General features: G+C 42.8%; 1 protein-coding gene across 3 annotated transcripts in view; it reads right to left on the minus strand.

The window, feature by feature from the left end:
* LOC144494944 (casein kinase I) overlaps positions 1 to 26,857 on the minus strand; it is a 232,760-nt gene that overhangs the window by 34,069 nt on the left and 171,834 nt on the right. For all 3 annotated transcript variants that reach the window (XM_078214585.1, XM_078214584.1, XM_078214583.1), the window contains exons 7-10: positions 16,262 to 16,347; positions 16,070 to 16,154; positions 10,889 to 11,037; positions 7,814 to 7,909 (exon numbers count right to left, since the gene is read on the minus strand). In XM_078214585.1, the coding sequence (XP_078070711.1) occupies positions 7,814 to 7,909; positions 10,889 to 11,037; positions 16,070 to 16,154; positions 16,262 to 16,347 (416 nt within the window). The remainder of the gene's footprint in view (positions 1 to 7,813; positions 7,910 to 10,888; positions 11,038 to 16,069; positions 16,155 to 16,261; positions 16,348 to 26,857) is intronic.

Here is a 26,857-nt window from a genome sequence, read left to right on the forward strand (position 1 = left end):
CATTATTTTTATACAATGTCACAGCACAGAAAGAATCTCATTGAATGGTGGAGCAGACTCAATGGGCCAAAAGGCCTATTTCTACTCCGATGTCTGATGATCTAATCTGTTCCATCACTCCCACACTGGCTCTCTGAAAAACTTTTCTACTTAGCAGCATCTCATGTCCTTCTTGTGTCCCTTTTTTTCCAAACATTGAAAAGCTATTATGGACCTGGTGTCCACCAGTGTTTCTGGTAGAGCATTCACAACCAGTGAAAAGGCAAGGTAGGGCACTTCAGCCTGGGTTACAACCCAGTTCGCTCAACTATTCAGAATCAAAACCATGAGGAAGACTATGGGAAAACATTTCAGCTACTCTGCACTGGCTCAAGAATCTTAGTTAAAAGTTTTGATATCTACCAGTTACATCCACTCCTCATATTCAAAATATTTCTCAGCCTCAAATGTCAGCTGACACATCTAATCTACTATCTCATATGTCCTCCTGAAACCATTCACAGAAAATTTAATTGTGTGTCACATGCATATTTTAGATATTGCAGCCCCATAACAGATTCTGCAGCATTTATATATAATCGAGAATAGTCTGAATACTGACCCCTGGTTATTACCAATATTCTCATCCCTCAATCAAAAAAAAATCCATTCACCCTTGCTTCCTGTTATTTATCCAATTTCCTATCCATATTATCATATTCCCTTTCAACCTTTATCTCAATTTTGCAAATAACCCTTGTGCAACAACTTGGGTCTTTTTAAAATCCATGTACACTTTATTGAAGTATTCCACTGTTTCCCGAAAGAATTCCATTAAATTCAATTGATTCAGTTTGGCTTGAATTCAGAGATTGTATTCCATCATCATTTATCATTAAGTGGGCGGCACAGTGGCTAGCACTGCTGCCACACAGCGCCAGAGTCAGAGATTTGATTCCCGGGTCTGTGTCTGTGTGGAGTTTGCACATTCTCCCCGCGTCTGCGTGGGTTTACTCCGGGTGCTCCAGTTTCCTCCCACAGTCCAAAGATGTGCAGGTTAGGTGGATTGGCCATGCTAAATTGCCCCTTGGTGTCAGGGTGACTAGCTAGGGTAAATGCGTGGGGTCATGGGGATAGGGCCTGGGTGGGAATGTGGTCTGTGCAGACTCAATGGGTCGAATGGCCTCCTGCACTGTAGGATTCTATGATTATTATGTACTACAAGATTTTTATGGCTTTCAAGAAAATGTGACATTAACCTCGGTCTCAAATTAATTCTGCTACTCAGCAGCAATGTCCCATCAACTTTCCCTTTGCTGTGTGCAGTTCATTTCTTGTGGTCATGCATACACACATCTCAAACTGGAATTTCTGCTCATTTGCAGCCCGTTTTGCCCTCCATGACTGCTGTGCAGCCACATACCAGTGCTGCTTAAAATGAACATTGTCCAGTGGGTCAATCAAATAATTTATAGACAAGGCATCCAGTGAACATTGCCATACCGATGGCCAATCCAGAGCCATGAACATTGGAGAAATTGCATTGGTGTCAAGAGTACTCACTCTCTCCTCACCTGAGGAAATCAGCTTTTCTGTACTTATCTGGAAGGCGGCTGAAATGAAATCTGCAAACAAATGGTCCTGGTGGAACTCAAACAAAGCAATGGTAAGACAAAGGGTCATCCAGACCCAAAACATTGATTCTATTCTCTCCCCACAGATGCCATCAGACCTGCTGAGATTTTCCAGCATTTTCTGTTTTTGTTTCAGATTCCAGCATCTGCAGTATTTTGCTTTTATCTTCTGTAAATTATTGCTGTCTAAGTGCAGTTTAACAGCACTGTTGACGACACCTTCCATCACTTAGCTGACGCCTGAGAGCAGACTGATGGGTGATAATTTGATAGATTAAGTTTGTCTATCTTTCTGTGAATAGGACATAACTGGGTAATTTTCCACTTTGTTCAGCAGAGGCCAATGTTGCAGCTGCACTGGAATAGTTTGGCTGGAGGCATGGCAAGATCTGAGCACAAGTGTTCAGTGCAGCAGCTGGGATCTTGGCAGGGCCCATTGTCTTCGCTCTATCCAGGTTGCTTAGCCATCTTTGACTGTGATCGGAAGTGATCAAATTGGCTGAAAACTGGCTTCTGAGAGGGTAAAGACCTGAGCAGGAGGCCAAGATAGATCATTCACATGGCACTTCTGACTGAAAGTGGTTGCAAAAACCTCAGCCTCGTCTTCTACACTCGTGCTGGGTTCAGGTATGAGATGTTCGTAGACTCTCCTCCTCCTGTTGTTGAATTCTCCACCACCATTCACGATTGAATGCAGCAAGTAAATCTGCTGGTATTGGTAAAGTGTGGAATATGCCAGGCCAGATTTTACTGGAGTGCAATGCTGCAGCTACGGATAACCAGTGCCTCATGGATGAGTGGCTTTGAACTGCTAGATCGGTTCTGAATCTATCCAATGCCACACAAGATGGGGAGTGTTCCCAGTCTGGTGGCAGGACTTCCGATAGCATGCTAATGAATACACTTATTGCGATAGTACTACTCCAAGGCAGAGCAAAATCAGTGCAAACATACTGCCAATTTCATACTACAACACAATTTGCTGGGCAGTGCTAGCTTGGAATGGTTGCTGCATTTGCCTACACACGAACATAGCCATTCTTGCTAACTCCCAACCTCTTTCCCACATTACAGGGCTGGATAAGACATTCAACAGCCTGTCTGACCTCAGGCCTATTGAGGCCCTTATGCTGATAATTAACTGCCACCTAAAGGCCTTATTCTGCTTCCCAATTGCTCTAACCCAAGCCGCCATCCCATTCACCCCCTTCACTGGGGAACCCAGACATTTCCATCCAAAATTCTCAGGCTTGCTTTAAGTCCAAGAGGCATCTTCACTTCTTCATGCGGACTGTTTGAATTCCAGCAGTGCCCACTAGGGTCTTCGGGCACTGCTGGGACGACAGCAGCTGCAGACCAATCCACTTCTTCATGTGAAGCGCCAAGAGATATTTCAGCCGTATACAAACAGTGCAAGTATAACCTTAAATTGTGTGGACAAAACTGCTGAGTTTCATTTATAATGGTTAATTGGCCAGAATCCCAACCATTACCCCCTCTAGATCTAATCATAACTTCAGAATTTAGCATAAGCACCGATTAACACAGAAATTCTGAAGCTGCAGCTTGTCCTTAACTGCCCCATCACAGCGTCCACTGTGAACCTCCTCCACTGTCATTAACTGCCCCACCACAGGCTGCACTGCGAACCCCAGTCATGCTTAACCAGAAGTTTTAAACAATGATCTGAATAATAACTACTGCTGAACAAACTGATGTGGAGCTAAACGTTGTTAAATGTTTCCATCATGACTAATGACTGGACTCTTGTAAATAATTTGAAAACTGTTATATTATAGCTTTTGCCATAACCCTATACTAATGCCCCAATCTTTGTTCCGCAATGTGTAAACATATTTTAAAAAGTGACTTCATTATTTGCAGCCTTCATTTTGCTGTCTGTGAACATTCGTCATTGTGACTGACTGCTTGGACAATTTGATGATTTCACTGCAGCTCAACACTGGAAATCCCCATTAACTTGCACTGCAATCAAGTGCACTTTGAGTTGAAGTTCTTGGTGCTAGATATCACTAGCTATCAGTGCAGCTTTGAGGTCAATGATGATTGCTGGCGTTCTGCTGCTGACTGAAAATTACAGGCCAGTGTCTCATGTTCTCACCTGATAAAACTTGCCAACTCCCTCTCAGTTGGTTCAGTGTGACACACAATATCCAAAACTGTTTATATCAGACAGTGGAGGTCAGAGCAAAAGTATAAATCATGGCCTGAACTTCCATCCTTGAATGACTTCCCACCAGCTGCTTCATGCTTCTACACCGAGGTCGACTGTGCCACTGGATGGCACAGAAATTGGCCGTGTAGTTGATAGAAGACGACAGCTGTTGATTCCAGAATATCAATGGTTTGGTTGAGTGAGTCCTAGTGGCAAATGGATTGTATCCGGAGAAATGAGTGGTAATGCACTCGGGGAGGGCAAACACCGCAAAAGACTCAGTAAACAGGAGGATATTGAGAAGGGTAGAGGAAGTGAGAGACCTTCGCATATTCACAGGTCCCGAAGGTGGATGAGGTAGAAAAGAAAGCATATGGCATGCTTTCCTTCATTGGATGAGGTATTGAATACACAAGCAAGGATGTTGTGCTGCAACTGTGGAAAACACAGATTAGACCACTGCTGGAATTGCGTACACAGCTTTGGTCACCACATAGCAGGAAGGATATAATTGCTCTGGAGACAGAGTACCGAGGAGATTTACAAGAATTTTGGCAGGGCTTGAAGACTATAAGGAAATATTGGAGAGGCTAGGGTTGTTTTCCTTAGAACAGAGGAGGCCGAGGGGTGACCTGCTTGAAGTATATAAAATTAGAGGAGGCCTAAACAGGGATGCCCTGTTTCTTGAAGCTCAGGGCTCAATTGCCAGGGGGGCACAGGTTTAAGGTGATTGTAGAAGGATCAGAGGACACGAGGAAAAACGTTCACCCAGAGTGTGATGGGCGTCTGAAGTCACCGCCCAAATTGGTGGTCGAGGTTGAAACTCATTTAAACAGGTGCCTGGATCTGCATCTGAAGATCTGTAACCAGCAAGGCTACGGACCAGATGCTGGAAAGTAGGATTAAATGAGCAGCTAGTTGATGTTTTCTCTCTTTTTTGGCGCAGACATAATGGGCTGATTGGCCTCTTTCAGTGATGTAACTTGTCTATGGAGGAGTAACTCCAAGGTCATTGCAGTCGGATTTCTGCATCACTGAGTTAATTGTGGAGCACTTTGAACACAACAGGCTGAATAACTTTTTGATTTATAGTTCTGCAGGTAGGAAATTATTTTTACACTTCTTTGTTGTCGACAGTCATTTGCCCTTGCTTCTCAGAGATTCAAACCACTGACAACTTTGCTGACATGGCTTCTACCCAAACTTCCTTGCAAAAAAACATTTATCAAGCTTTCCCTGCATGGTACGCTCTGGAAACAGTGAGGAAATCCCCCTACCTCGTCTGCAGTTTAGCAAGAGTAGGCCATTAGTTGTGTGTGAGGCCCCCAGGTCCCATGGTGCGGGACTAATCTCACTCATAGAAATGCAAATGAACAGTGAAAGTGAATTTCATAGCCTCACAATTTAATGTCTTGGAACAAGATTTCCCAAATCTTTTAAATCTGGCTGGATTGAAAATGTTTGATTTCCATCATTACAAAAATAAGGATGCAAAAGGATCAAAGGTAATATTTTTGTAACTTATCGGAATATAGAATGAGAGTGAGCTTTTCCCCTCAGAAACTGAACACCCCCTGATCCATTGCCACCTCAAAATAAACTAGTGACTCTCTTCCCTCCCCCCCCCCCCCCCCCCCCACCCTAAGGACAGAAGAGTTTTATCAGGTAATCAATAAATCACTAAGGTGCTTTCATATTATTGTAGATTTCATTAATATTCATAGTCACCAATCAGCTCTTGCCTTTTCCCTAAGCAGGCTTCCCGAACCCCAGCTTCAGATGGATAAATCAATTTTTTTTGCTGGAAAGTTGCAGCTCATGGCTGTGCTTACAAATACTGTGAACACGAGTTTCACTCCTGTTGTAGTGGTGGCATCTCATTAATGCAAGATGACAATGACTTACTAGCCCAGCCTTCAACAATGTTGGGAGATTGAAGACTGCTCTCTCCCATCAACAAACCAGAATCCGAATGATGTTTTATTCTCTTAATCACTGCAGTATTGTATTCATTTCTGTCTCTTTCAAAGATAAAACTGTCCAACTTAACAGGTGGAGCTGTGTTTGCTATCTGCACAAAAATAGCAACTGAAGTGAAAAAGTCAAAACATTGGGACTATTATTCAAGAAATTTTTGATAGAGCTATATTGAGTAATTAACTTGAGTTTCGTACAAATTTCAATTCTAAACTTAAATAAGTGAGGAACTTTTGATAATACTTGGTTCACACACATTGTCACTGCATTGTTCTAAACATTCCATTGAGAATTTTCTTCATTTGAGCTTTATGGTCATGCTGATAGGCTCACATTGGCCAGAGACAACTTCCTCCCTTTTGCAGTTACTTCATGAGCATTTGTTTCTAAATCATTAAAACTCATGCACATAGTGTATCATGAATTAGATATGTGAATGACTCACCAAATCTGTTCATGGCAAAAATACAATCAAGTGTCAAGTTTTTTTCATTTGATTAAAAAAACCTCAAGTAAACCCATTCACTGAGATGTAAAGCAACAAACATGTCCCAGAAACTCAACCATTTCAAAGCCCAAAGTTTCATCCAGATTGCTTTATTTACTTCAATTTGGATGAAATTTACTTTATTTTGGAATCAGCTGAATAATTAGGCACATAAATAACAACATATATAACAAAGTCATTAAAAAATTACAAGTCTCAAAAAGCTTTCAAAAAAAACCTACTGTATTCAATAAACGCCTGCAAAATGTTTCTCTGACACAGACTTGTCCTGGCTCTCAAGCCAAGACTAGACTCCCCAACTTGGAGACTCAACCAAACGCCAGACACAAGTAATGCATTCAAGTCATTTTTGCATATCACACTTATGATAATTAACTTTACTTCCAGTGGCAACCATTATGAGACTTGGATAGACAATTTCTCCCAAGCTTAAGCTTAAGGCCAACTGAAGACATGATATCAAATGTACTTGGGAGTGAACAAGTCTTGCTTGTCAATGAAAAATAAAAATCTGCGAGAGACATTGAGTTTTTTTCTCCCACATTGAATTTTGTGGGGAAATTGCACCCAAAAACTTAGAACAACCACTACCACAGTTAATAAACAAGCAATTTCTACATTTCACCAGCATCAGTACTTTTACTGCATTCCTCACACTCCCCCACTGCCCAGTTTCATCCTCTAGTCCAGAATGTTACAATTATAATTATAAAATATATACACATATACATACATATATACATACACAATTTTGTATAACATGTATGTCATGAAAGATCAGTTGTTTCTATGGAAGTATAATATTTAACAGACATTTTATACGTGTATATATAACGATAAATAAAGTTATACAAGTATTTAAAATATATAGATTCAAAACATAAAATACTCTCAAGGAAGGGAAGAAAAGTTATCAAAACTTACAGTCCAGCTTCAGCCAACAAAACCAAACTGGTTTTCTTTCCAAAGGGAAACACTAATACTTATTTATGTCCAGTGTTTTATAACAATAAACTATCTTCCAGCCCATGGCTCATTGTCAGAGCAGTGGACATGTCAGACTTTGGCTCACTCTTATCAGCAGATCTGAACCCCACACTCAGCAAATGAGAATTTATGCAATTTCTAAGGTGACTGAAACATGCTCAGTTTACTACAATATAATCATTCAATGCAAAATTCACATCACACAACTGATCTGCAGCTGGAACTCCACTCACTGACTGGTTTCTCTTTCAGTTTCCTGGTTGTTCCAGTTCTTGTGGCATTAGCTACTGCCAGGTAAATCTTGCGCAATCAACAGCAACGCAAATGCAACCTGGTCAGATTCCTTTAGGCCAGCAACAAGAAAACTTTTTTGACCATAATACATCCAGCAAGTTTACTTCAAAGTTGTTACCAGTTACTCCAACCTGGAAGCCAACAATCCTGGTGCACCAATAAATCTCAAAAGCAGCGAAAAAGCACCTTCATTTCCTAGAAAGTCAAATAACTTATTGCAAATAACAACCCAAATCACAATGATATTTCCACACCTACCTGAGCTTTGGTTTGCTGTGTTCTGTCCCTGTACTGATGACCATCTCTGTTCGCTGTTAGAGCACTATCTGCATGAATTGAACCAACCGGAGTGGGCTATAATTAAAGAAAACAGTCTTTACAATCTGAAATAAAGGTAATTGAAGCGTCAACGTGAATTGAATTGAAACAGCTGCTCTTTGTTACTCATTGGAAGCACACAATACTGCCTTTTGCCTGCAAACATTTATCTACATCACTCAGTTAACAATAAAGTGAGCATTGAAATTGCAACATGCAACAAGTCCCCAGTCAGCATTCTATTAATATTTCCAGAATGCGACATTAAACAGGTATCCCTACATTCCTCCTTACACTAGCTCCATTTCTCTTGGAGTCAAAAGGTTGTAGGTTCATGCTCCACTCCAGAGACTTGAGCACATTATCTGTGCAGCTAGCTGAACAGGGAAACATTTCTGATGTTGGAGGGAAACTGTGATGCAAGAGCAATTGGGAAAGAAGTGACAGTAGTTGTTAATATACATGTGCATTTTTCCTGCCCCTTCCTTTTGTTCGACCTAGCTGTATGTTTTTTTTTAAACAGTTCTCATCAAGGGTCCACAGCTAAAGGTTAAAGTGTCCATTTCTCTCCAGTGCAACCCGACACCTATTTCTCATATTGTGTTGTGAACAATCTTGCGACCTTGTCCAAAAAAAATAAAGTTTCTTTTCACCAGAAAAGATTGATCTTTTTGCCTGAACTAGTTATTTTTGCAGTTATATATATTCCTGTGTAACTGGTAATTTTTTTTGTTGCAACATTGGTTACTGAGCCAAGTGGGGGAAAGGTGCATCAGGATTTCGTTGGCATAACTATGGCAACTGTGTCATGCCTGTTGATGCTTTGACGAGAGGCAACATTTTAATGAAAATGATGGGTCCTTGGATAGGAGGTAAATTATTGATGGAGATGAGCTGGCTGTATTCATACAGGGAGGAGTGGAACCACATAACAGAAATTCCAGAATTGGGAAATGGATGAAAAGGGATCAAGGAAAAGCGCTGTTGGAGATACACATTTGGACGGGTATTTGGGCAAATGCACTGTGACCAGCTGCAAGAAATATATTTGTACTGATCTAGGCATCTCCGCCTTTCTCCTGAAGAGAACTGCTTTCCTGAATAATTGAGTTATTGAAAAATAATTTGCTGCTGTCATAAATGTCAACGCTCCTAAACTGTCTATTTATCCAGAAGTGTTTCACACACAAAAGGTTTGAAATAATGTTTCATTCTGCCGCACTGACAACTCTTAAAACAAATGTATTTGACATCAATTTCTACTCATTGCAAACTCAAATAAACATTAACAAAAGGTAGAGTAATGAATTGCACCATCACTCATTATTGAATGGGCTTGCAATTATGAACCAGGAAATCAACCTCCTTTAATAGCATATAAAACAGTAGTTACAATGTGCAATTAAAATGGTCAATGATGCAGAAGCATTATACGAACTTCATACAATGCAATGGGAAGTACAGTCTCGTTCAGGCTGAACTGGTTCTAAAAGGGCACACCCAATGATGCAAGATTGAAACTGACTTCCATGCACTATGTCTGATTTATTCGATGCAACTTTGCAGCGCTCAAAGTAGTGTTGGTAATTAACCAGATAGCCTTGCTCATTAATGGCATTGAAAGTATAATGGATAACTGGGTCTATTCAGCTCCAGATAACCCTGCACACCAATTCCCTGTTATGTAAAGTGTTCCTTGCCAGATAAGCAACGAATCTTTACCGATGCTTGTACTGGAAAACATTGCTTGGTTTTAGGCGATTAAACTAAGGTCTATAAGATTGGGGAGGCGATGGCCTAGTGGTATTATCGCTAGACTATTAAACCAGAAACTCAGCTAATGTTCTGGGGATCTGGATTCGAATCCCCATGGCAGATGATGGAATTTGAATTCAATAAAAAAAATCTAGATTACGGATCTACTGATGACAATGAAGCCATTGTTAATTGTCGGGGAAGCCCATCTGGTTCACAAAGTCCTTTAGGGAAGGAAATGTGCTGTCTTTACCTGGTCTGACCTACGTGTGACTCCAGAGCCACAGCAATATGGTTGACTCCCAACTGCCCTCCGAACAAGGGCAACTAGGGATGGGCAATAAATGCTGGCCAGCCAGCGACGTCCATTTTCCACGAATGAATGAAAAAAAAAAGCTACAGCAATAATTCTGCAGACAATTAAAGATCCCGAATCATTGGCACTTGCTAACCTTCACCTGAATTCATTGGACTAAGGTAAGCGAGGTGTGACCCACCAGGGATTCCTCAGTGCTTTGGTTTGAAGCTTTGTCAGCAGAGTGATGGATTTCTGCTGTGCCAAACAGCAGACTAAACCAGAATTCAATAATAGTCGTTATTCCTTGTATTTTTTCTCTCAATTTTCCTCCCTTTTTATTAGCTCGGTTGCAAATCCATGGATGCCAGAAGCCCTTCGACAACTCATCCAAGGAATCATTTTTCTTACTTGAGACTTGGTAGTGAATGCTGGCAGACAATTCAATTGCACAGAGCATCACAACAAAGTCAAACTTTATATTTTCCACATCACCACATGCACGTTTCCATCGGCGATCAGGAGCACAACATTTCTAACTCAGGGTTCAGAAACCTCTAGTTGTAGCTCCTCCACTGCTGCTCTAAGATCAGCTATCATGAAACAGACTGAGAATTAACCCCAGTACACTTGAGAATTGTGCCTCAATTATGTTTACTAAGCCACTGTGGATGCAAGAAAACAGAGCATAATCAACAGTCTGACTTTCAGAACATGGTGCTGAGGGTCCTGAATTTCAACATCATGAGCACATCTCATATCAGCTTCAGCTTTGCTCAAGCTTCACATTCCAAACATTAAAATGTTACATCCTTCATCACAAATAAAGTTACAGACAGAGACCAACAATTTTATCTGGATTTCTAATCCCATCCAGAAATATCTGAAGTGCCTGTTGCGTTTTGCAATAACTATATTCACCCGACAAAAAGAACATTTGTAAATAAGTGAATTTTTAGTCTTACAAGCTGTTTGCCAATCCAGTCATATTCATAATCGAACATGTAACCCTTCTTATCAAATAAGTCTGTGAAGAGCTTCCTTAGGTAATCATAGTCTGGTTTCTCAAAGAAGTCCAATCTTCTTACGTAACGCAAGTATGTCGCCATCTCTTCTGTAAACACAAAATTACAGTTTCAATGTTTTATCTTGGAGTCACTAAATATCACCTCTTTCAAATTTCTCCATGGTATAGAGGGAAAAAGTAGCTTTAACATAATTCCTGTTTATTCTGTCATTTTCACGAACAACTGCATTTGCTAGAAGATTAGTTTTGATTTTCTCTATTCTCTTGTCAAATGCTTTTAACTATGCTGATTTCTTTCTGCCGAACATTACCACAAAACAACTTCAAAATTAAATTCCGTATACTAGGTACACAGTCGAAACTACTTTTAAAGATGATGGTACTTAAGAAAATGATTCATTAATCCTCGTTAATGAATGAAACAATAGTTTAATTCAAGGTTATAAATCTTTTTAAAGGTTCCTATTCAGGATGAGCAAGGGAATAGTACTTGTAAGATCAGGAATTCCCTCCCTAAAGGCATTGTGGGTCAACCCACACAGCACATGGACTGCAGTGTTTCAAGGCGGCAGCTCACCACCACCTTCGAGGGCAACTAGGGAAGGGCAGTAAATGCTGACCAGCTAGCGTCGTCCATGTCCCACAAATGAAAGAAGAAAAAATTCAGGTAGTCCGAACAAAACCCATTAGAGCTCAAAGTTAGCAAATGTTGAAAAGATATTGGCAAATAGAAACATCTCTGCAAATACCTATTGCAAATACCCTCTATTTTAAAACTGAATTAAAAATGCATTTTAAAAAATACTTAAAATAAAGGATTAAAAAAAAACCTCATCTGCACAAATCCTTCACAGCATTGCATAGTTTTTAAACCACATCACAAATTATAAATAATTTAGTTAGAAGATATTATGTTCCATGTTATAAACTGTTTATAGCAAACACTTCCTCCAAATTAAAAAGATCATCTTCATACTTCCTCTCCTCAGATTTCAAATAGGACAAAATTAACTAAGTATGAAAAGGCATTCTCTCCAGATATTTTGCTGTCAGCATCTCATATTTTGCATTGCTTTTAGAAGATTGAGAACGCAGCATTTTATTTAAAAACATGAATTTCCCTCTTGTATTCTTACAAATTTAAGTAATCCCAAAAAGAACATTCACAACTGTTTATCTGTTCACAAGTGTAATTCAAAGGAAATAAAGTTGTAAAGGAAACATCTTTGATAGAGATTTTATATCCCAAATGGTTCACAGGTTACAAAGTCAGGCAAGTATATGAGATCTTGAGGAGACTGCAGTCATATGGTGTCGAACAGATTCCTGATATCTTTTTCATTTAGATCATGAATGCAAAAGAAAGAAGATTAAATGTGCAGACTCAGATTACACCAGGAGACAGGAATAAAAAGAAGGCAAATTTACCATGGACTAGACAGAGATCAGATATTCAATTATATATAAGATCTTAAGCAACCAAAATAAAACGGAACCTCTCATTTTTGTCATGGATATATTTTCAAGAACAATTTCAATTAGCTTGTACCTCACCTTAGAATCTCTTCAGTACAGGAGGCGGCCATTCAGCCTATTGAGTCTGCACCGGCCACAACCCCACCCAAGCCCTCAACTCCACGCATTTTACCCTGCTAATCCCCCTGACGCTAACGGACAATTTAGCACAGCCAATCAGCCTAACCCGCACATCTCTGGATTGTGGGAGGAAACCGGAGTACCCGGAGGAAACCCACGCAAACACGGGGAGAATGTGCAAGCTCCACACAGACAGTGACAGGAATTGAACCTGGGACCCTGGCGCTGAGAGGCAGCAGTGCTAACCACTGTGCCACCGGCCACCTTGTTGATCAGTGGCCACGTATGGTCAGAGTCCAGCATATTGAGGACAGATTCCTCTGGTTAGCACTGCTGCCCCACAGCACAAGGGACCTACATTTGATTCCTAGCTTGGGTCAGTGTCTGTGTGGACACTGCAGGTTCTCCCAGTGTCTGCGTGGGGTTCCTCCAGGTGCTCCGGTTTCCTCCCACAGTCCGAAAGATGTGCTGGTTAGGTGCAGCGGCCATGCTAAATTCTCCCTCAATGTACCCAAACAGGCGCTGGAGTGTGGCGTCTAGGGGATTTTCACAGTACTTCATTGCAGTTTTGACGTCAGGCTACTTGCGACACTAACAAAAAAAATATTCTATCATGTTATGCTGCAGTGTAACTGTGCTATAAGGGATAGATTCAGAAGAGATCGAGCAGCTCAAAATTTGGCTGCGGCTCTGTGGACCATTAGCAGCAACAGAACTGCACTCAATGTCAATCTGTAATACCATGGTCTTGCATATCCTACACTCTGCCATTATCACACCAAGGGAACCAATCTTGGTGCAAGGAGAAGTGGCAGAGAGCATGCCATGTGCAGAACTAAAAATGAGGTGCCAACCCCGGTGAAGCGCCAATACAGGCAACTAAATAGCTGAAGCAGTGTGCAATTATTCAGAGCGAAGTGATCCCACAACCAATGGATCTGATCAAAGCTCTGCAGTCCGGTCAAATGCAATCATGAATGGCAGTGGATAATTAAACAACTTAGCAGAGGATGAGGCTCCAGAAACATGCTCAAGCAGGTCAGCGCAAAGAACGAGACTTAAACATCTCCAATCAGCATTCAGCGAAAGTGCTGAGTGAATCCATCTGATCTGAGTTTCAGCTCGAGGCCCCAGCATTACAATAAGTCTTCAGCCAATTTCTTCTGATCCACGACACCAAAAACACCTGAATGCACTGGATACTGTAAGTGCATTCAATGCTGAAGACTTACGCTCCAGAACTAGCTGTGTCCTGAGCAAAGCTAGGACACAGCTACAACACTACTGACATCTTCTATGCAGAAAATTGCCCAGGTACATTCTACCTACAAAAAGTAGGACAAATCCAATTCAGCCAATTCCTGCCCCAGCAGTTACCTCTCAATCAGCAGCAGTGTGATGGACGATGTTGTTGACAGTGCTATCAAGTGGCACTTACTCTGCAATAACATGCTCATGGATGCTCAGCTTGGGTCCTGTCTGGGGCACTTGGCTCCAGACTTCATCATATCCTTGCCACAAACATGGAAGGAACAGCTGAATTGCAGCAGTGAGGTGAGGTGGAAGCCCTTAAATGTCAAGAGAGTATTTTAATCGAATATGGCATCAAGGGGCAGAGTAAAAATGAAGTCAATGGGAATTGGGAGAAACTCCAGTTGGAGTCATACCTAGCACAAAGGAAAATGGTTGTGATTATTGGAGGCCAATCATCTCAATTCCAGGACATCATTGCAACAATTCCTCAAGATAGTGTCCAAGGCCTACCATTTCCAACTGCTTCTTTGCCTTCACTCCATTAGGTCAGAAATGGAGATGTTTTCTGATGAATGCAGTATTCGGTCCCATTCACAATTTTTCAGATTCTGAAACAGTCCGTGCCCAAATGCAACAAGTCCTGGACAATATTGATGTTGGCCTGATTACTGGCAAATAACATTTGTGCCACACAAGTGCTATTTTATTCATTCATGAGATGCGGGCATTGCTGCCTCAGGAGCACTTACTGCCCATCTTTAACGTCCTTGAGAAGGGGACAGTGAACTGCCTTCTTGAAACGCTGCAGTCCATGTGGTGCTGGTACAACCACAGTAATATGCACGCACAGTTAGGCAATGACCATCTCCAACAAGAGAGAATCTAATCACCTCCCCTTGGCATTCAACAGAATTGTCACTGAATCTTCTACCATCAACATCCACAGAGGTCACCACTGACCAGAAACTGAACTGAACTAGCCTTATAAATACTGTGGTTACAAGTGCAGGTCAGAGACTAGGAATTCTGCAGCCATCAACTCACCTGTTGACTTCCCAAAGCCTGCCCACCATCTACAAGCACAAGTCACGAGTGTGATGGAATACTCTCCACTCGCCTGCAGCTCCAGCAACACTCGAGCAGCTCGATACCATCCAGGACAACGCAGCCCATTTGATTGGCACCTCATCCATCACCTTATATATTCACTCCTTTTACCAACAGGGACTGTGACAGTGGTTTGTACCATTTACAAGGTGCACTGCAGCAACTCATCAAAGCTCCTTTGACAGCACCTTGCAAACCCACAATCTTAACACTTAGACAAAGGCAAAGATGCATAGTAATACCTATGCAAGTTCTCCTCCAAGTCACACGCCATTCAGGTTTGGAACTATATCTACAACTATAAAAATATTCAGTGTCGCTGGGTCAAAATCCTGGAATTCCCTTCCTACTGGCAGTGTGGATATATTTACACGACATGAATTGCAGTAATTCTAGGCAGTGGCTCATCACCACCTTCAAGGGCAACTCAGATGGGCAATAAATGCTGGCCTTTCCAGCTGTACTCTCATGAGAAAGTTCAAAATATACACGTATTTAAAATGTTTTTTCAGCAGTGTATAGACAAAGGAGAAATAGTCATTGGAGTTTACAAATCCAGCAATTTCTGCAGTGCCCATGAGAGAACCAGATGTTGGAGCCGAACAATGCAAAACGCAGCATGTCAACAGAATTCTCCTTCCTTTGTCCCAAGCTTTTAAAACTTGGACAACTTCAGACTCTCACTGTTTCTACATCATAACCAAGGCGTTGTTTTCATTCATTTTCTCATCAACTCCACAGTCAATCTCGTTGCAACCTTGTTTGAGTGTGTGCCTTGCTATACCACAAATGCAAAGGCAGCATTTTGGACAGTCCTTAAAAGCTTTCAAAAAAAATCCACCACATTCAGCTTTGGATCCCATCAGCTGCATGAAGTCCACACACCTGTGGGTAACACCAGCAGATCGGCAGAAAATGTTCACCCTTTAAACTTGACCTCAACTGAAAAAAAACTCAGATCTGAATGTACTTTAACACTTGTTGCATATAAAAACTAAAATTAAAATAGTTTGATCTTACTGCCCTCGCCTTTCTTTCTCGATAAAAGGGTAATGATAACCCATCAGCACTAATAGCTATCAATAGGGAATTGTGGCAGAATAGTATCTAGACTTCTGGAAACCTGAGAATTCACTGGGACTGTTGAGGGATTGAAAGTTACCTGGAAAGTTTTCACACAACACTTCGACTGGTGTTGCTCGCTTGGTGTCTCCAATCTTCTGATATCTTTCTTTTAATGTGTCCGCCTGGAAAAGGAAGTGAACGCAGCAATGATGTTACCACGGCAATGCTCACCTGGAATGAGTAGTTTGGTTTTGAAAATTGGGGAGTGAGGACAAAAAAAATAACCTGCCTTAAGGCCCTGCCAAGGAAGACTGCCACGGAGGAAATACATGAACATGTGGCCTAATGCTTCTAAGTCATCTCTTCTGCTTTGTTCTGTAAAGGAATTTATAAAAAAGTATTAAAAATCTCTTCCCTTTAAATGTTCAGCACCTTATATAGCAGTCGTGACATCGTAACGTAAAGGGAGTTTCTTCTGCTATCATTTCCTTTCTCATGTAAGGCATGTGAAAAAAATCAATTACTTTGCTGCAAATTGAGAGATCTGAAAAATAACAGACAATTTTCAACAATTTGAAGTTCAGCCAGCAACAATCACACCACACATGCATAAATAAAAACACACAAAGTAATTTTCATTTGCAAGAACAGTCGGATAGTACAAGATTTTTGTTTCAAGTTAGTCTTTGGGCTGAAATTGGTTTAAATCCTGGATTAATAATTGATGCTACTCATAACTCAGAATAGGATCTTCCAACAAACTTTCTCCTTTGAAGGGAAATCTAACCATTCACGAAAGCGAAGATATTCTTCTGACAATGTCCAAAATCACTCTCTTGGCCAATATTAGGAGTGCCTGAGTTTGTAATCTTCATGGTTTCTGACAATGAAGATAATTTTAATCTAGATCATCTGGAAGGGAACAGGCTTCAGGCTGTTTGCCAATCTGTACACCTCCATTAGACAGTCACTGTGGACTCTGTGACACTCGCTTTTCTTTATTCTGAACTGGTCCTATTTATAAAGCCCAGAATCACTTACAACTTTTATTAATCGCTTTCTCAACCTTCCCTTCCACCTTGAATGATTTGTGCACATATAACCCCAGGCTCTCTGCTCCTTTAGAATTGTATAATTTACAGTAATATGAAAGAGCATTCACAGATTTTACCCAACCTTGCGAGGTCATTAGACTGTGTTGTGGTGCTGCTGGTAGGCCGTCAGCGCCAGACTCCCAGCGTTGAATCGCCAGCTTTTTCACCCAATCCCTTCACAGGATTGTCCTTGAGGGCCTCTCTTCCGACCCACCTGTATCATTAATGCCTCGAGCATTGTTCGACATGTGTTGTCTGGCAGAGGGTGCATGGTACTTCTGAACAGGGGAGAGTTGCGTACCCAGGGTAATTACTGACCCACATGCAAGGTTCAGAGTTCTTGAGGACCTGGCATCATCAATGCAATCTCTGACAATGGTGAGGGGCCAATATTGCCTCATCTCTCTCTTATGTCCTTGTAGAAGAGGGTACACAATGCAAGGGAGAGTGTGTTCACACAGGAGGAGGAGTGCTCCAGCACCCCAACCGCACTGTTTTCGAACAGGCAGCAATGGAACATTGCCAGGTGGCGCTGGTGACAAAATTAGTGATGGAGAGGTGAAAATACCTAGAGAGTGTAAGTGTCTGCTTCTACAAAGACTGTTCCAGATCCATTGTGAAATCCATGCGTCCTCACAAAAGTATGAAACTGGCCCTTAATCAGCCTACAATAACCTTGTTTGCATGCTGAACTTTATCTTTGATTCAAATCAGGCAGGATGCCGTGTCCTACCTTCCATCCCTACTCTGCAAAATTGTAAACTGTCAACCGTGATGACAAGCCAGCACGACAGCCAGCAGTGCAATTTTCTGTGCCCACTAGCCTCTGTTTCTGCCCCCACATTAGGCCAAAATGTCTGCATAGATCACTGCATTCAGTTATCATCTCAAAGTTTCACACAAAGTGAGTGCTGGTAGAAACTAAATGGGCTTCGTGCATTGATATTGTAGGATCTGCAACAATACTTTTATCAACTTCATACCATTGCAGTGACACACTTGAATTCAAAGCGAAACCCAATACAACCCCAACCACATCTGCAATTTGAAATTCAAAGAGGTTACTGTGAACACGAAAGCACGCAATTAAAAAGGCATCTGGATCTGCATCTGAAGTGTTGCAACCTGCAAGGCGACAGAGTGCGTGCTGAGAAATGGGATTAAAATGAGCAGCTACTTTTTTCTCTTTTCTGGCTGGCGCAGACACGATGGGCTGAATGGCCCCTCTGCTCTGTAACTTTTCTATGATAAATAATTGAAGATAAACACACTTGCAAACCACGCACATTTCACAAAGGTAGCCATGGCTTTCAGAAGACGATTGCTTGTCGGCATTTGCAAGGAGTTCATAGAGTTTACTATTGTTAATGCAGCCATTTTTTGAACAAATAAAAATCAAGTTAGTTGACAATAACACCAACCACAACCTGCATTTATTTAACACAGCAAAATGCCCCAAAGTCCTTCACAGGGACTTCGAACAAAATTTGACAGCAAGCCACATGAAGAAAAATTAGGACAACTAAGTAGGTTGGTTTTGGAGGACGTCATAAAGTGACATGAGGAAGATAGGGAGACTTAGGGCCGGAATTCCAGATGTAGGGCCCCAAGATGCTAAAGATAGAGTTATCATCGGAGTGCCCAAGAGGCCAGAATTGGAATGCAGGGATCTTGGAGGGTTGGAGGAAAATTGTGGAAAGATTTGAAAACAAGGAATCAATTTTTTAAATCGAGGCATTGTTGAATTGAGAGCCAAAGTTAGTTAACAAGCACAGGGGTGATGGATGAACAAGACTTCGTGCAAGTTATGATATTGTCAGCAGGGTTTTGGATGAGCTCAAGTCTAGAGGGTGGAAGATGTGGGGGGAGTGGGGGTCGGTAGATGGTTGGGGGCAATCAGCAGAGCACTGGAATATGTAAGTATCTAAGTAACAAGTTGATAAGGGTTACAGCACTAGGTATACTAGGGACAGAGATGTTTGATGTTTTGGATGTGTAATTGAGCACTCTTAGCAATGGAGCAGTAATGAGGTTGAAAGCTCATCTTTAAAGTCAAATCGGACACCAAAGGTTAGGAATAGTCTGGTTCATGCCAGGCAGCGACCTTCATAGAACATAGCGCAGTACAGGCTCTTCGGCCCTCGATGTTGCGCCGACCAGTGGAACCAATCTAAAGCCCTATTACACTATTCCAATATCATCCATATGTTTATCCAATGACCATTTAAATGCCCTTAATGTTGGCGAGTCCAATACTGCTGCAGGCAGGGCATTCCACGCCCTTACCACTCTCTGAGTGAAGAACCTACCTCTGATATCTGATCTATATCTATCACCCCTCAATTTAAAGCTATGTCCCCTCGTGCTAGCCATCACCATCCGAGGAAAAAGGCTCTCACTATCCACCCTATCCAATCCTCTGATCATCTTGTAAGCCTCTATTAAGTCATCTCTTAACCTTCTTCTCTCTAACGAAAACCACCTCAAGCCCCTCAGCCTTTCCTCATAAGACCTTCCCACCATACCAGGCAACATTCTAGTAAATCTCCTCTGCATCCTTTCCAATGCTTCCACATCCTTCCTATAATGCAGTGACCAGAACTGTACGCAATACTCCAAGTGCGGCCGCACCAGAGTTTTGTACAGCTGCAACATGACCTCCTGGGTCCAAAACTCAATCCCTCTACAATAAAAGCTAACACTCCGTACGCCTTCTTAACAACCCTATCAACCTGGGTGCCAACTTTTAGGGATCTATGCACATGGACACCAAGATCTCTCTGATCATCCACACGACCAAGTATCTTACCATTAGCCCAGTACTCTGTAATCCTGTTACTCCTTCCAAAGTGAATCACCTCACACTTTTCCGCATTGAACTCCATTTGCCACCTCTCAGCCCAGCATTGCAGCTTATCTATGTCCCTCTGTAACCTGCAACAACCTTCCGCACTATCCACAACTCCACCGACTTTAGTGTCATCCACAAATTTACTAACCCATCCTTCTACGTCCTCACCCAGGTCATTTATAAAAATGACAAACAGCAGTGGCCCCAAAACAGATCCTTGCGGTACACCACTAGTAACTGAACTCCAGGATGAACATTTCCCATCAACCACCACCCTCTGTCTTCTTACAGCTAGCCAATTCCTGATCCAAACCACTAAATCACCCTCAATCCCATGCCTCCGTATCTCCTGCAAAAGCTTGCCGTGGGGAACCTTATCAAATGCTTTACTGAAATCCATATACACCACATCAACTGCTTTACCCTCATCCACCTATTTGGTCACCTTCTCAAAGAACTCAATAAGGTTTGTGAGGCACGACCTACCCTTCACAAAACTGTGTTGACTATCCCGAATCAAATTATTCCTTTCTAGATGATAATAAATCCCGTCTCTTATAATCCTTTCCAAAACTTTGCCCACAACAGAAGTAAGGCTCACTGGTCTATAATTACTAGGGTTGTCGCTACTCCCCTTCTTGAACAAGGGGAACAACATTTGCTATCCTCCAGTCTTCTGGCACTATTCCTGCAGGCAATGACGACAAAGATCAAAGCCAAAGACTCTGCAATCTCCTCCCTAGCCTCCCAGAGAATCCTAGGATAAATCCCATCCGGCCCAGGGGACTTATCTATTTTCACACTTACCAGAATTGCTAACACTTCCTCCTTATTAATCTCAATCCCGTCTAGTCCAATAGCCTGCATCTCAGTATTCTCCTCGACAACATTGTCTTTTTTCTGTGTGAATACTGACGAAAAACAGTCATTTCGCGCCTCTCCTATCTCTTCAGGCTCCACGCACAACTTCCCACTACTGTCCTTGACTGGCCCCAATCTTACCCTAGTCATTCTTTTATTCCTGACATACCTATAGAAGACTTTAGGGTTTTCCTTGATCCGACCGGCCAAAGACTTCTCATGTCCCCTCCTGGCTCCTCTTAGCTCTTTCTTTAGGTCCTTCCTGGCTCACTTGTAACTCTCAAGCGCCCTAACTGAGCCTTCATGTCTCATCTTTACATAAGTCTCCTTCTTCCTCTTCACAAGAGGTTCAACTTCTTTAGTAAACCACGTTTCCCTCACTCGACCATTTCCTCCCTGCCTGATAGCTACATACTTATCAAGGACACCCAGTAGCTGTTCCTTGAACAAGCTCCACATTTCAATTGTGTCCATCCCCTGCAGCTTCCTTCCCCAACCTATGCATCCTAAATCTCTCCTAATCACATCATAATTTCCTTTCCCCCAGCTATAACTCTTGCCCTTCGGTCTATACCTATTCCTTTCTATCGCCAAAGTAAACGTAACCGAATTGTGGTCACTATCACCAAAGTGCTCCCCTCCAGGAGTGATGGAACCAAAAATCATGACTTCGGTATTCTTAACATTTAGTTTGCACGAAATTCCTGCTCATCCAGGACCAGATAAAGGGGAGACAGTGCAGCAAATCAGAGACAGTGGACAGTTTGAGAAGACAGGCAATGAGGTGGGGCTGGATGTCATCAGCATACATGTAGAACTTGACATATTTTTGGATGATGTCCCCAAGAGGAAGCATGTAAATGAGAAATAGGAATACATCAAATTAAGCTACTTAATTAAAATAACATTTATCTCATTTTCAGCCTGAAGAACAGAAAGTATTAACTCACTATCTGAATATGGGAAAAGAATGGAATAAGTCAGCTTACTGGAAAATGTGCTTTAGAGGTCCATTATATTTTGCGCTAGCATGAAGAGATTACCTAACTTGTTTAAGCTGGACTTTTAACTATCTAAATTTATCTTATAACATAGTGAAAAATTCAATGTTCATTTCAAACAGTAAATTTAAATAAAGTTTAATTGGACCTTCAACATAATTCTCAGCAAGTCAGATCTTTTTTCCAAAATCAACCACTTATATAGCACTTTAAAGGCAGACAAACTTTTCACAGAGGTGTAAATAAGAATCAACAGCAATGAGCAATAGAAGAGCTATTAGGCTTGGAGGATTGTTTTAAACAAGAAGGGAATGGAGAGTTGTAGGATGGAAATTCTAGAGCACTGTGCCTGGGTGGCTCACTTCACAGCTGTCAACACTGGGGCAAAAGGTATGGGGTGCACAAGCCAGAGATAGAGAAATGCAAAGTAGGGTTGGGAAGGAGAGGCATGAAGTGAAATCTTAAAATTGAGACTTATAGAGCAACACGAGCTGAAGTAGGGTTGAGGGGGAAATGTGAACTGGAGTGGGGTGGAATGGTGACTGCAGAGTTCTGGGTGAGGTGAAATTTGCAAATTATAGAGAATGAGAGACTGGCCAGGGGAGCATTGCAATCGTGGAATGTGAAGGTGACAAAGGCACTAATGAGTATTTCAGCAATAGATGGGTTGAAAAAGGGGTAGAAACATAGAAAAACTACAGCACAAACAGGCCCTTCGGCCCACAAGTTGTGCCGAACACATCCCTACCTTCTAGACCTACCTATAACCCTCCATTCTATTAAGCTCCATGTACTCATCCAGGAGTCTCTTAAAAGTCCCTATTGAGTTCGCCTCCACCACCACTGATGGCAGCCGATTCCACTCGCCCACAACCCTGTGTAAAAGACTTACCCCTAACATCTCCCCAGTACCTACCCCCCAGCACCTTAAACCTGTGTCCTCTCGTAGCAGACATTTCCACCCTGGGAAAAAGCCTCTGAGAGTCCACCCGATCTATGCCTCTCAACATCTTATACACCTCTAGTAGGTCTCCTCTCATCCTACGTCTCTCCAAGGAGAAAAGACCGAGCTCCCTCAGCGTTTCCTCATAAGGCATGCCACTCAATCCAGGCAACATCCTTGTAAATCTCCTCTGCACCCTTTCAATCTTTTCCACATCCTTCCTATAGTGAGGCGACCAGAACTGAGCACAGTACTCCAAGTGGGGTCTGACGAGGGTCTTATATAGCTGCATCATTATCCCCGGACTCCTAAACTCAATCCTTCGATTGATAAAGGCCAGCACACCATACGCCTTCTTAACCACCTGCGGGGCCGATTTTAGAGTCCTATGGACCCGGACCCCAAGGTCCTTCTGATCCACTACAGTACTAAGAGTCTTTCCCTTTATATTGTACTCCTTCATCCCATTTGACCTACCAAAATGGACCACGACGCATTTATCTGGGTTGAAGTCCATCTGCCACTTGTCCGCCCAGTCTTGCATCCTATCTATGTCCCTCTGTAACTTCTGACATCCCTCCAGACTATCCACAACCCCACCAACCTTCGTGTCGTCAGCAAACTTACCAACCCATCCCTCCGCTTCCTCATCCAGGTCATTTATGAAAATGACAAACAGCAAGGGTCCCAGAATAGATCCCTGGGGCACACCACTGGTGACCGACCTCCATTTAGAAAAAGACCCATCTATACCCACTCTCTGCCTCCTTTGGGCAAGCCAGTTCTGATCCACCAGGCAGCAACCCCTTGGATCCCATGCCCTCTCACTTTTTCTAGAAGCCTTGCATGGGGGACCTTATCGAACGCCTTGCTAAAATCCATATAAACCACATCTACCGCCTTCCCTTCGTCAATGTGTTCAGTCACATTTTCGAAGAACTCCACCAGGCTCGTAAGGCACGATCTGCCCTTGACAAAGCCATGCTGAGTATTCTTGAGCATACTAAACCTCTCTAAATGCTCATATATCCTGTCCCTCAGGATCTTCTCCATCAGTTTACCAACCACTGAGGTGAGACTCACTGGTCGGTAATTACCTGGGCTATCCCTATTCCCCTTCTTGAAAATAGGAACCACATCCGCAATCCTCCAATCCTCCGGCACCTCTCCCGTCTCCATCGACGACACAAAGATCATCGCCAGAGGCTCTGCAATCTCTTCCCTCGCCTCCCACAGTAACCTGGGGTACATCCCATCCGGACCCGGCGACTTATCTATCTTGATGCCATTCAAAGATTCCAGCACAACCTCTTTGTTAAAGTCCACAGACTCAATCCTTTCAGTCCACCGCAAGCCCGCAGTACATCCACCCAGGTCTTTCTCCTCTGTGAAAACTGAGGCAAAATACTCATTGAGCACCTCTGCCATTTCTACTGGTTCCGTACAGACTTTCCCACCTTCACTTTTTATAGGCCCTATTCCGTCATGTCTCATCCTTTTACTCTTCACATATTTATAGAACGCCTTAGGGTTCTCCTTAATCCTACCTGCCAGGGCCTTCTCGTGACCCCTTCTGGCTCTCCTAATTTCCTTCTTTAGTCCCTTCCTACAAGCCGTATACTCTTCTAAATCCCTATCTTCGCCAAGCTCTCTGAGCCTTTTGTACACTTTCCTTTTCTTCTCGACGAAGTCCCGCACAGCTTTCGTGCACCACGGTTCCTTTAACCGACCAACACCTCCCTGTCTGCTCAGAACGTTGTCCTGTAGAACTCTAGACAGACATTCCTTGAAAAACTGCCACCTCTCTTCAGTACATTTCCCCGAGAATACCTCCTTCCAATTTACTCCTCTAATTTGCTGCCTAATGTCTTCATATTTCCCCTTACTCCATATAAACACTTTCCTAGCTTGCCTGATCCTCTCTTTTTCCAATGCAAGCATAAAGGAGATAGAGTTATGATCGCTATCCCCAAGATGCTCTCCCACTGAGAGATCTGACACCTGTCCAGGTTCATTGGTCAGTATCAGATCAAGTACAGCCTCTCCTCTTGTAGGCTTGTCCACATGCTGTGTCAGGAAACCCTCCTGAACACACCTAATGAACTCTTCCCCATCCAATCCCCTTACCCTAGGGATATTCCAATCTATGTTTGGGAAATTAAAGTCTCCCATCACAACAACTCTGCTATTACTGCATCTCTCCAGGATCTGTTTCCCTATCTGCTCCTCCACCTCCCTGTTACTATTGGGCATCCTATAGAAAACTCCCAGCAAAGTGACCGACCCCTTCCCACTCCGAACTTCCACCCACAGAGACTCGGTGGACAATCCCTCCACAGCATACACCTTCTCTACAGCTGTGACACTATCCCTGATCAGCAGTGCCACTCCACCCCCTCTCTTGCCTCCCTCCCTGTCCTTCCTGAAACATCTGAATCCCGGCACCTGGAGTATCCAGTCCTGTCCCTGAGACTTCTAAGTCTCCGTAAGGGCCACCACATCACACTTCCAGGCATCGATCCACACTCTGAGCTCATCCCCTTTATTCACTATACTCCTGGCATTAAAGTAAACACATCTCAATCCTTTGTTCTGAGCTCTCCCCTTCTCTATTCCCTGTCCATCCGCCCTCTTGCACTGCCTATAACCCTTCTCTGTTTGCGAGCTACCTTCCTCACTCTCAGTCACCTCATTTTGATCCCCTCCCCCCAACCTATCTAGTTTAAACTCTCCCCAGTAGCCTTAGCCAAACTTCCCGCCAGGATATTGGTCCCCCTGGGATTCAAGTGCCACCCGTTTTTTGTGTACAGGTCACACCTGCCCCTAAAGAGGTCCCAATGGTCCAGGAACCTGAATCCCTGCCCCCTGCACCAGTCCCTCAGCCACACATTCATCCTCCACCTCACTCCATTCCTGTCCTCACCTTCCCGTGGCACAGGCAGCAATCCTGAGATTACTACCTTTGCTTTCCTCCTCAGCTGTCTCCCTAATTCCCTATACTCTCTTTTCATGACCCCTTCCTACCCACATCAACTGGTGGACAATGTTTGGAAGTAGTTGTAGACAGTCTTTGCTGAAAGGAATATAAAGCCAACAATACAGCTTGGGAGGTCAAGCAGAAAGCTCAGATTAGAAACAACTTGGTTCAACTGGAGACAATGACTAGAGGCAAGGGCATTGCTTCAGTCTTCTCAAGGCAAGAGAAGCAAGCACTGATTTAAATGTGCACAGTACCAGTGACTGGAAAGTGGGTGAAAGGTTGTAGAAAGGTTGAGAAGGGATAATATAATGTGGTCTCAGTCAAAGGGTGTTATATATGACTAATATTGGGCTGGTATTATAGAACATAGAACATAGAACAGTACAGCACAGAACAGGCCCTTCGGCACACGATGTTGTGCCGAGCTTTATCTGAAACCAAGATCAAGCTATCCCACTCCCTACCATCCTGGTGTGCTCCATGTGCCTATCCAATAACCGCTTAAATGTTTCTAAAGTGTCTGACTCCACTATCACTGCAGGCAGTCCATTCCACACCCCAACCACTCTCTGCGTAAAGAACCTACCTCTGATATCCGTCCTGTATCTCCCACCACGAACCCTATAGTTATGCCCCCTTGTAATAGCTCCATCCACCCGAGGAAATAGTCTTTGAACGTTCACTCGATCTATCCCCTTCATCATTTTATACACCTCTATTAAGTCTCCCCTCAGCCTCCTCCGCTCCAGAGAGAACAGCCCCAGCTCCCTCAACCTTTCCTCATATGACCTACCCTCCAAACCAGGCAGCATCCTGGTAAATCTCCTCTGCACTCTTTCCAGCGCTTCCACATCCTTCTTATAGTGAGCTGACCAGAACTGCACACAATATTCCAAATGTGGTCTCACCAAGGTCCTGTACAGTTGCAGCATAACCCCACGGCTCTTAAACTCCAACCCCCTGTTAATAAAAGCTAACACACTATAGGCCTTCTTCACAGCTCTATCCACTTGACTGGCAACCTTTAGAGATCTGTGGACATGGACCCCAAGATCTCTCTGTTCCTCCACAGTCTTCAGAACCCTACCTTTGACCCTGTAATCCACATTTAAATTTGTCCTACCAAAATGAATCACCTCACATTTATCAGGGTTA

This window comes from Mustelus asterias, chromosome 6 (genome assembly GCF_964213995.1).
Source record: "Mustelus asterias chromosome 6, sMusAst1.hap1.1, whole genome shotgun sequence".
Taxonomy (NCBI): Eukaryota; Metazoa; Chordata; class Chondrichthyes; order Carcharhiniformes; family Triakidae; genus Mustelus; species Mustelus asterias.